This window comes from Enoplosus armatus, chromosome 17, assembly GCF_043641665.1.
Source record: "Enoplosus armatus isolate fEnoArm2 chromosome 17, fEnoArm2.hap1, whole genome shotgun sequence".
NCBI classification, from domain to species: Eukaryota; Metazoa; Chordata; class Actinopteri; order Centrarchiformes; family Enoplosidae; genus Enoplosus; species Enoplosus armatus.
In genome coordinates, this window is record NC_092196.1 from 11408462 (window position 1) to 11420185 (window position 11724).

Below are 11724 nucleotides of genomic sequence, written 5' to 3' on the forward strand. Positions count from 1 at the left end.
TGTGTTGCGCTCTCCGCGTTGCCGCCATTACTTGCCAGCTTATGATTTAGCTTACATATAGCTAAAATTAGCTTCCCTTCCACCAGCTACAGCATGAAAATGCTGCTCATACATTAATGCAACCATAATAATTGATATTTAATAATAATAAAAAACATTCACAGGGGTCATTTTTCTTTACTTGAGTAAGATTTTGAATACAGGACTTTTACTATTTTTACATTGCTGCTCATGAGGAATATTCTGTTTTTTGCTGTATTTAGTCAGACTTACAGATGCATAGTATTCATTATTTGTACTATTAAGGATTTACAGACTCCTTTGGGCTTTTACGAATTGCTATATGTGCAGAAAATAGACATGAGTGCAGCTTTGGCACGAGTACAGTGAAACATCATGTCCATTTAGAGAGCTGTCAGCTGTGTCTCTGCTCTCTCTCTGCCTCTTCAGCACAATCAAGGCCTACGCAACCTCTCCACAGGTCTGAGGAAACACAACCACTCTCTGCTCTGCTCTGCTGTCTGAGTGAGATACAGTATATCATTTAAAAGGCAGCGCATGTGGCTGAGACAAGGACCCGAGGGCGGACGAGATTAAAGGGTTTTACACAAAGAAAGAGAGAAAGAAAGAGTTTTTTTGTGGAAGAACTCATGAGTCACCGAGCTTGTGGAAAAAAGGGGTTCACAAAAGAGGATCAGGACCATCTTAAAACCTGCTTGGAGCTTCAATTATGGCATACTGAGCCTCCGTCACCCATCAGGTGGGGTGCACCGTATGAAAGGAAGAGTTAATTGCAGAAACTGTCCAATAATGCCTGACCTGTTTCTGCTGAATGCCACTTGAATCAGATGCAGGGAAGTGAAAGAAAAAGTGGGACGGAGTGGAGGTAGGCGAGAAGTGTGGAAAGGAGCAATCACGTGCTCTTAATTCTTTTCTCCTACATGTGAACAAATGATCTGCGGGGGACACGGGGAGGGGAGCGCCGCGATTAAGTGTTAAATAAAATATGGCCAGCTGACGTGAATTGATCACGGAGAAATGTGGGACAGAGGAAGGTGATTCTTCAAGAGTAGCTAGCTGTGAAAGACCCCCACAGGGGCAGTGCCTGCCTGCTCTCCAGTACTTAATACAACATCATCATTGGTCCTTGTCACACAAACTCGATTACACGCAATCTTCTAGCGCTTTGATATAGGCGTGATTGTGTTGTGTGTTGGTTATTGTTCGCAGTCGGATTCAATGTAGGACAACAGATACTGTACATGTGTGAGGGTATTTCTGATGTGCAACTACAATGTGGTGTTACACTGCAAACCAAAGCAGGGCAGGTGACGGTTGTTCATTATGTAGTGTGACCATAACACCACCTGACCTCATTACTTCCTGCAGTTATATGTGTGTATTAGGTCAATGGTAGCAAGGCCTGTGCAGGTCATTAGAGCGGGCTTGTGTGTTTATGAGCTATTGCGGTGTGTGTTATTAACCCATTACATCATCATTAGACACATTGTCTGGGGACCTCACACTGTCACATCTTCACCGAACTGAATCTCATGCGGGCGTGCACAAACGTGCAAAACCAAACACATGCTTTTTCTTTAGATGCTACAGAAATGTCTGTCGATTTGTATGTGGGCCACGTTGACATTTATGGTTAGTTACCAAGCAGAACTAAAGCTGATCTCGACCTTAAATACGAGAAAACGAGGAGATGAGGACGTGATGTCTGCTTTGTGAGGCTGCTGTGCTTTGAGCTAAATGCTAACTTCAGCATGCTAAAATGCTAACCATGACAAGGCTAACATGCTGATGTTAAGGGGGTATCATCTTTATCATGTTCACCATCTGAATTTAGCATTTTAGCATGCTACAGTTGAGGCTGATGGGAATGTCATTAGTTTTGGTATTTGGTCATAAATTTGACCTGATGATGGTTCTACATGAAAAGTCATGGGATCACTAACGTCATTACAATTCAAGCTGTGGGGGTGGCTAACAGGTTAAGAAAGAAGTGATGTAAAGCAGAGGAGGTAAGATGCGAGGAGAATAATTGAGATTCCAACATGTAGGGAGTCCCGGGGATTTCATCTCCAGCCTGTTATATCCATCAGAAAAAACATTGTCAAGTATCAGATCGCATCAATTATAGATGCATTCTGTGATGGCGGAGCTGTTTGTTTAGTGTGCCTGTAAGATTGGAGCCTGGATTTGAAGAGGAATGGGTCAGTGAGGTCACACGTGAGCGCTGTGCTGCTCTTTTTTTCCTGCTCGCCTCCAATTTCGGGCCGGCAGTCAAAGAATAATGAGAGGAAGAGGGAAGAAAAGAGAGCAAGAGAGAGAGAGAAGGTGAGAGACAATACAAGAGGGGGATATTGAATAAAACATAACTGAGAGAACAAGATGGATGGATGATTGGGGGAGATATGCAGAGCTTTCCACTGCTAGCATATACAGTACATGATCTCACACACATGCACAAAGTCAACATATAACATGAACATGTATGAACACATGCATTTTCTCAACAACAACTTTGGATTTCACACAGTCACTAGGGAAATTACCACGTTCTTCATCATTTACACATCTAGCTGCAGCTCTGCAGGCCGGGGCAGGCTCTCCCCACCCCTGGGTGAGTCTCCCTGGACTGGGCAGTCCAGCTCCTGCCCCTGTCCAGCACCGGGGACCAGCTGGTCCGAGCAGGCTCTTGTAATACCTCCGTTATTAGACTTGGGAAATGGAGACATTTAACACGGCTGCAGCTGAGACTAAAAGCCCCACGGCCCTGTCTGCAAATTACATTGCTCTCACAAACAATCCCATTGAAATAAGGCCACTGAGGAGGGACTTTGGTTTTGGAAAGCGTAGCCTTGATGGCCCAGTTTCAGCCGCTCCCATCATTGTGTGTGTGTTTGATCCCTGCCACCAAGAATCACTAATCATAAAGTTTGACATTGAATATGCAACAACTCTAAATACTGGCTCATAACTCCTCCAGAGTGAACTAACTGCTTTATAAGTCTTCTAGCTTTTATTTTTATTGTAGATATGAAATATAAGATATGCTCTTCATTGCGCTCAACTGCTTTAGCTGATTTGTGTAGAGCCCCAATCTGGTCGTTGGCTGTTTGCTGTTGTCTAGACGGGCGGGTGTTTGTTTGCAGTGAGGCTTCTCCTGCTGATCACAGTAGATAGCGTCCCATTTTGTTTGATCAAGTGTGCAAATCAGAGGAGGTCCTGATTCTGATCACACTGCTGAGGAAAATAGCAGTGAAGGTCTTAAATCCTTTTTGTTTGTTTTTTTAATGCACTTGTGTGTGTGTGTGTGTGTGTGTGTGTGTGGATGCCTGGGTGCATCATGTAGCGCTGGTTTTCCAGCCACATTCTCATATATTTCTCCACAAATACATTAACACATACATGCTAAAGCCATGCCACAGATAAAGAAGCACTTTATACCTTTTGACCTCTCATCAAAGGTCACGACCTTTACGTGGACGTAAGTCATGAGTAGTTCATGAGCAGTTCAAACAAACAAACATTTCCTACTCAGATAGTTTTATTAATATTTTTAGATGCCTGAAAAGGAAAAATATCCATTTATCATGTATCATATACATATATATATATACATATGTATATATATATGTATATATATATACTGCACCTGGTGACCCCTAAGATTTATCTCGGGACCCCTTTGGCAGTCCTTATCCCAAGGTTAGGAAAAACTGAATTGGGGCTGTCAATAAAAAAATATATAAAAAATACATTTAATGTTTCACCTTCATTTGTACTTTGGACAGTGGAGGAAGAAGTACTCAGATCCTTTACTTAAGTATCAAATCTGTCCTTGTGAAATTTGGGATAGTCTGACTTCTTTGGGCCTCAAACCATTTTTTAAGTGAAACCACCTGAGACGTTGAAAACTCATAGACATCTGAAACATGACACACAGGAGCCCCGACTACACACTGCGTTATTGTTAAGAGGTCTCAAGCAAAAAAAGGTTAGCAACCACTGGTTTAATCTTTAACAGTTAATTGTATTTTATATATCCATTATTTTCTGTATTTTTGTTTTTTTAATCTGAGAAGCAACTAGTAACTAAAGCTGTCATATAAATGTAACACAGTAAAAATAGAATATTTGTAGAGGAGTAGAAGCAAAAACTTGCATAAAATGGAAATACTCATGTAAAGTACAAGTACCTCAAAATTGTATGTGTTTATTAGACTCTATTTTATGTATATTTACATTTTGTATTCTGTACTGAGCATCTTTAGCACATAAATGTTCTTTGGGATGAGTTTGTGACCTTGTGAAGTTTTTGTTGTCTATGAGCTTGATGTTTGTACTTATGACCTTTACTTTCTGTCTCTTTAAGCTCAACTTTCTTGCCTTGAAGGGTCTTGGTAAGGAAGGAGGAAGTGTAGGAGACAACACACTGTCCTGTACTGTACTGTCAGCTCTGTCTTACAGCGCCCCCTGATGGCTCCTCTTTGTCGTTACACTCACAACAGGCAGTAACAACATTGAGAGGGGAGTAGGGGAGTGGGGGGGGGGGGGGTGAGCAGGCTCGGATGTGGTCATCATCCGCTGTTTTGGATCGATAGGCCAGATCCGTGCGGGAGGCTGCGGCGGTGTGTTTCAGGACCAGCGGGGAAAGAGAACAACCAGGCCGGTCACGGAGCTTAGATTGTGTCCGGAGCGGTAGGTACCGAGCGTCTCTGCTGCTGCTGCTGCTGTTGTTGTTATTGTTGTTGTTGTTTCGTACCGTTACTCAGACCCGTGTTGCTCTGCGGAAGTGACCCGCCCTGCAAACAGTGACTGGTTTGTTTGTTTTAATGTGTCTTCGGACATGTAACATCGCAGCAGCAGTTATTACTGCAGCACACAAGATGCGTCACATTTGTTCTGGCTGCCTCTTTGTTTTGTAACATCAGATGAGCTAATAATGCTATCAGGCTGCTGAAAGCTACACACACAGGAAGCGTAGAGTACATTGTGTTTTATATCACATAAACATAATGTGAGCTGAAAACGTACATTAGATTCATTCAGTGTTTGTTTACATTGTGTACACAGATTGTTTATGAGGCCCAGCAATATGGCAACAATGAGCTGCTGCAGAAAAACTGCACCATCACTGATGATAGGATGAGGTCATTTACTGGGCCCTCATTAATTATTAAACAAAATATAGTAATAAGGATTTGGTCACATTTACAACACGCTATTACTTTTCCTTTTTTATAAAAATAAGATACAATAGATACAAGAATAGATATTAATAGATTGTCGTACCATTATTTATTATCATTATCAAACTGATCTTTGTTATCGAATTGCATAGTCATGTTACATCTATCCAAGTGTTCATCATACATGCAAAAGCTATATTAAGAAAATATTTAAGACATCAACTAAACAAATAATACCATATTGATGGAGACTTGTGCAAAAGCTGAAACATGGCTGCATGCTTTGGGAAATGACTGGCACTAATGTAAATTGTAAGCAGAGAGAAGGTATTTAGCTTAAACATGCAAAAACACCTGTATGATCCCTTAAGAAATCCTTAAGTGACAGGTGGTTTAAAGATTAGCTGGTTTGACGTTAAAACCTGTCAGATTGTTTGTCTTTCTCCAGTGTTATTGAGTGATGAACGCAGTCATGAATGAGGATCTCCTCAAATCTACTGTTTACTAAAGATCAGAGCATATTTGTGAATATTACTGCAGTGCCAGAGATATTCCAGGAAAACTTAAATGAACCCTGTACGTTCCTAAAACTATAGTGTGTATACATGTGCTGTAAATGTACAATTCACTGCATAGCTATCTGTAGTAGCTAATGTGATTCCTCTTCAAAATAATTTTGAAATTATGTTTAAGAAAGGCAAAGAATGAGGCCAGTGATATCAGACATGTTGATAGGGTCCTTTACACAAACAGCCTCTCAAGTAGCACAGTGGTATTGACTAATGCATCCTGTTCAGAGAGCGCCCCCAACTGATCACTCAGAGACAAACTAAACCAGTTAGCCGCCTGCTGCCAAAAAGAGGCAATAACCATGTGATACCACATGAAGTGAACTAATAGACCCACTCCTCCATGATTACGAGCATTTTCATTCTTTTTGAGTGTGTGTGTATCAGGTCGCATTTCATTTCACTGACTTCTTTCTCAGCCTCATGTCCCTCTGCATCCCTTTGTTCCAGTCATCCCGTCTGTAATCTGCTCATCTCGTTTGTAGGAGTACACATTGATCCCTGCTGCCCCGACAACTCGACTCAGATCGCGCTGCAGTGTCACCATGTGCTCCTTGACGACGTCTGCCGCTCTGCTGTGTCTGCTGGCGGGGGCCGTGGCGGCCTTTCAGACCCACCAGACAGGTGAGAGGGCCAGATGAGCTCTGACGATGAGCGCTAGACAGAGGGAAGAGAAATGAGGAGTTAAAGGAGGTCAAGATGGCAGCATGCTGAGTATGACATGTCAGAAAGCGCTGAGTGCATGCTGTGTTTTTAAGAGCTTGACGGCTTTATCAAACAGGAGATGCTGCATATTTGGGTTAGTTTAATTCTGTTTATTGGTTGCACGTCCAATTTCAAGGCAGAGTCCCTCAACCTCGTTATTTTCATAATCAATTAATCTGCGGATTATTTTTTAGATTGTTTGGTTTTGTTTAGTTTATAAAATCTCACTGTTTTGCCAACAGTTCAAAACCCAGTTTACGATTATATAAAACAGAAAAAAAGCATCAAATACTCGCATGTGAGAAGCTGGAACCAGAGAATTAAAAATATTTTATTATTAGATTATTTTTCTGCAGATCGACTACTCGATAAATAATACATCTGAGTCTCACAAACAAAACAAAAAAACAATGTCAATAATGCTGCTATTTTACAAACTCTGAAAAGCTGACCATGCAGGATCTGCACAGGTTCAAGCCTCTTTATTGGCAGGAAACTGAATCTGTGTAGGCAAAGTTTGTAGTTCAGTCTGTTGTGGATGAACCAGCTGAGACGTGAACTGTTCCTTCAGTGTTCCTGGACAAGCAGCAGGCGAGCGAGGTGATCGCCCGCCAGAAGAGGAACGTCGACGGCAGTAACCCGGCTGCAACTTCCAGCCTGGAGCAGGTTTGCATGGAGAAAGTGTGCACCTATGAGCAGGCCAGAAGTTTCTTCCAGGACTCGTACCGCACGGTGAGCTCCAGGATTTCACTCTAGAGCTTGCTCTGTCTATTTCAGTCAGCCTCTATTTCCTGATTGCACTGTGTAAATGACAGCGAAAGCTATTGTGCAGCTTCAGTTGTGCACTTATCATGCATATTTTCTCTTGCAGGATATCTTCTGGTCTGTCTACATCGGTAAGTGCTGTAATAAAAGGTTTTTTCTGTCACTGCACAGTCATTAGTAGTACATTACATCTTCTCATAGACTTGCTGTCTGTGTTTAGACGGAGACCAGTGTGCAGAGCAACCCTGCAAGAATGGAGCCATGTGTTCGGACAGCGTGGGAGGCTACGACTGCGTCTGCAAGTCGGGTTTCACAGGGGTCCACTGTGAAAAAGGTGAGGAGGAGATGTCGGCATCATCATTAATTCAGTTCTCATTTGGTGTGCGAGTGCTGCAACCTTCCCCTTCTGTTTCCACGATGCAGACGTGACTCTGTGCACCCTGGAAAAGAACACAGGCTGCTCCCAGTTCTGCAAACCAGGCTACGTGTCCTACGAGTGCTCTTGCGCCCGTGGATGGAGGCTCAGCAGCACGGACAGGAATCAGTGTGAGCCTGTAGGTACGTCTGTAAGAGGAAACACGTAACGGCATGGAAACAGTCTTCGACACAACACTGCAGCTCATACACATAAGGAGCATTTCTGATATTTCCTGTTTTTTTCTTCGTTTTTAATAATAGAAAAAACTCTTAACAATACATTTAAAAAAACATGTTGACATTATTTTTGACTGCAAAAAAGGACGACTAAATGTGATGACTTTAAAAAGAGAGGGAGAAATAATCTAATGAGAGAATGTAATCACAACCATCTCACGTTGTCCTCTCAGGCAGATTCCCCTGTGGTAAAGTGAACAGTCTGAGTCGGTGGACTGACAGGCAGGCCAGCAACATGCGCAGCAACTTTGAAGGACTTGCCTGTACTTCTTCAGAGTGTCCCTGGCAGGTAGGAACACACACACACACACACACTCCCACTGTGACACATTACAGGTCACAGTAAACCATTTTTTTAGTGCAAGTCCCTCCGACAGTCATATTGCTGCATGTCATTGGGCTTCTCTGTGTTGTTTGCAGGCTCTCCTGAAGAGTTCAGAGTCTACAGGTTTCTGTAGCGGAGTCATTCTGAAGGAGAACCTGGTCTTGACTTCAGCTCAGTGTGCCAACAAATACAGTGTCTTCCAGGTGGCTGTCGGTGAGTAGACAAAACACATAATCATACCTTTACTACTAATAAATAAACAACAACATTTAATGATGCAACATTTACACCTGCAAAATCGTTGTCAGGCAACTCCACGTACAATTAGGAGATGACATGATACAAAATAACACCCATTATCCTCATATAAATTTCCAAGCACGTAATAACACAAGCTAATGTTTGGCATCAGATGGAGACGACCAGGAAATAACATTTATTGTTTTGTTTTTTTATATGAAGGCTTTTATATTGAATAAAAGACTCAAGACTTTTTAATTTTCTCAATGCCAATGGACATCATGCAGCTGATGGTATGGCCCACCTGTTTTAAACGCTGATGTAACTGCGAGTGTGCAACGGCCTAAATTTTCCATTTTCAGCACAGAAATTGTCTCTCTGCTGACATATGATGTGTGAATGAAGTGTTATTTTTAAGTGTTTAGGACCCACATGTCAGTAGTGCTGCATATAACAATTATTTCCATTTTCGATTAATGTGCTGATTATTTTCCCAATTAATCCATTAATGGTGTTGTGTCAGATAATAGTGAAAAAAGTGTTATAATTTCTTAGAGCCCAAGTTGACGACTTCAAATGTCTTGTTTTGTCCTGTCAACCGTCCAAAATCCAAAAATATTTAGTTTACTATCACATAAATCACAGATAAAATTAAAAAATTACTAAAACGATTATTTGATTATCAAAATAGCTGCCGAGTAATTTTCTGTCAATCGATTCATCGCCTAATCATTGCAGCTCTACATGTTAGTATGTGTGCATGAGCTTGAGAAACACCATCATCCTGAGTGTCTTGTCTTACCTGCAACTCCTCAGGCAAGCGCAGCACCAACTATGAAGGCGGAGAGCAGGCGGTGCATGTAAAATTAGTGCACGTCCACCCGCGCTATGTGGAAGGTCGCCCTGAAAATGACCTGGCTGTGATTGAGCTCCGCGACCGCATCATTTTTAAGAAAGACGTGATTGCCGCCTGTCTGCCAGAGAGAGACTTTGCAGAGAGCATCCTGATGTCTGGAGAGTTACCGGCCACGGTCACCGGCTGGAAAGAACCCAATCAGGCATCTTCTTTCCAGGGCCAGCTCACCCTCAACGAGCTGGCATACAGCCCCCTGCCCCAGTGTCTGGAGACTCACCCCAACCTGATGACCAATAAAATGGGCTGCACTACTCCCCGGACCAATGCCGACTGCACCATGAGCTCCGGGAGTCCCCTGCTCACCCTGTACAGGGAGGTGTTCTTCCTCACTGGGGTGGTCAGCCGGCCGCCAGGGGCCGACTGCACTAAGGGCTACATCTTCCAGAAAGTGTCGCGCTACCTCGGCTGGCTGCGGCCGCTCATGGGTTCACGTTAGGTGGGGTAATCAGGGAGAACACGGAGGTCATTGGTTGTGGAAAATACAGGATAATGCAAGTGAATAAATACTAATAACAGGGAATCAGAAGAACACTTTCATTGTGCATTTGTAGCTCAACCTCGTTTTGTCTTTGTGTCTTTTAATAATACCCATCTTCTAACGGAAACACTATCTTAACAACCATATAGTCTCACTCTAAGTGATTGCTTCCTGCCTTTCTCTGAGGACCTCCTCATTTATCCACAAGGTGGCTCTCTATTCACTTGAACAGAGAAGCACTTTATGTGTCTACGAACCAGAGGGTCAGAGGCAGCAAGAGATGCAGTGAATTATTCAGCATGTGTTTTGTGACGTGAACATACCTTTTAATAAGCTTTTAAGTGATGTTATTTTTAGCGACTACTGTACTAGGTTGACATGCACCTTGTAACACTCCAGGTAATCACAGCTCTATAAATGTAATAAAACCTAATACCACACCTGATGCCACTTCTGTCATTGTTTCTGGATGAAGTATATAGTCGTGTTTCCAGCAGATGTTGAGGAACATCTGATCTGAACAAGATATGAACATTTGGAAATACCATTAGCTATTATAAGTAGATGTCACAGTTTATTTCAAAATGTTACATTTGAGGATAAGCCCCTTGAGATTCACCATTGTGCCCAGAGGAAAATTTTGCTGCTCTCTTATTTTGAGATTACTGTATTCTGACCTGTTTCTCCAAACCCACCCTTTAGGAGAAATATGGAGCGAATCAAAGCAATCAATCTAAGACAAATTATCCTGACCAGTTTGAGAGTAGCAGTAGAAACACAAGAAAAGCAGGAGTTCTTTTGCTGTGCTCATTGGCATGTTGGCATGAGACCTTTTTTGGTGACCCTGTGACCCTCCCTCTAGCGCCACCAGCAGGCCCAGCTGGGCATCTGCACTACAAATAGTGTTTTTGTTTAGAGGGCATTTGAAATGTAGCTGTGACAAATCAATGAGAAACTGAAGTTTATATGTAGATCTTCTTTTGACTCTTTTTTAAATAGAAGTGAGACAACTCTGAGTTGATATTTGAATTTGATCACTGAGACAAATTTCTGATATGTGCAGGCTCATTTATACATTTTCTTTTGGATCTCACTGTTATCTCAAGAGGTGATTATTGTAGACAAATAAAGATAAGTTCAGTGCGAGAAAACAGAACATTTTTAGATCTTACATGATGATCGAGCTGAGACGAGAAAAGGTTACATCTCAGCTGCTGAATTTAAAAAGTATGAGATGGGTGTTTCCGAGGTGGTCATCAGACACAAAAACATAGACATTAGCAGACAATAAAAACAACAACAACAGTCTAGAAATGAAACGTATAGGCTTCAAAAGGTCGAGAAAACGAGTCTGCAGCCATGCTGGCGTCTCTGTGAGGCTGAACCGGTGCTAATGTCAACATGCTAACGTCCTCACAATGACAAAGCTAACATGCCGATGTTAAGCAGGTATAATTCTCTCCGTGTTCACCATCTTAGTTTAGCTTGTTAGCATGTTAACATTTGCTAATTAGCACTAAACACAAAGCACAGCTGAGGCTGATGGGAATGTATTAGGTTTGCAGGTATTTGGTAGGCCTTCATAAACAAAGTGTTGGACTAATTCAAGTTTTGATCAAAGGATGGCGCTAGATGAAAGGTTAAGCAATCGTTATTGTTACTGTGATTCATCTTTAGGGGGACGTGAAAGTGTGTACCAATTTTCGTGACAACCCATCCAATAGTTGGGGGATTGCCACAGTCAGTAGGCTTTATCTTCTCGGGAACATGAATGTTTGTACTCAATTTCATGGCAATCCATCCAATAGTTATTGAGACATTTCACGACTGGAAGTCGTGAAAAGAAGTGATGACGGTGATTTAAAGGC

The 11724-nt window shown here is 42.2% G+C and overlaps 1 protein-coding gene across 1 annotated transcript; it reads left to right on the top strand.

Moving 5' to 3' along the window:
* The first annotated feature begins 4579 nt into the window (after positions 1-4579).
* proza (protein Z, vitamin K-dependent plasma glycoprotein a) lies at positions 4580-10301 on the top strand. The gene is made up of 9 exons (XM_070923160.1): positions 4580-4713; positions 6259-6397; positions 7050-7210; positions 7350-7374; positions 7464-7577; positions 7667-7801; positions 8071-8186; positions 8318-8435; positions 9279-10301. Exons 2-9 carry the CDS (start codon positions 6319-6321, stop codon positions 9812-9814), a joined length of 1284 nt encoding a protein of 427 aa, XP_070779261.1. The 5' UTR covers positions 4580-4713; positions 6259-6318; the 3' UTR covers positions 9815-10301.
* The last annotated feature ends 1423 nt before the right edge of the window (positions 10302-11724 follow it).

Excerpts from the sequence above, each read along its gene's own strand:
- proza (XM_070923160.1), top strand. The coding sequence starts at position 6,319 with ATGTGCTCCTTGACGACGTCTGCCGCTCTGCTGTGTCTGCTGGCGGGG. Across the intron at positions 6,398-7,049 it reads CTTTCAGACCCACCAGACAG|TGTTCCTGGACAAGCAGCAG; the intron begins GTGAGAGGGCCA and ends CTGTTCCTTCAG. Across the intron at positions 7,211-7,349 it reads TCCAGGACTCGTACCGCACG|GATATCTTCTGGTCTGTCTA; the intron begins GTGAGCTCCAGG and ends TTTCTCTTGCAG.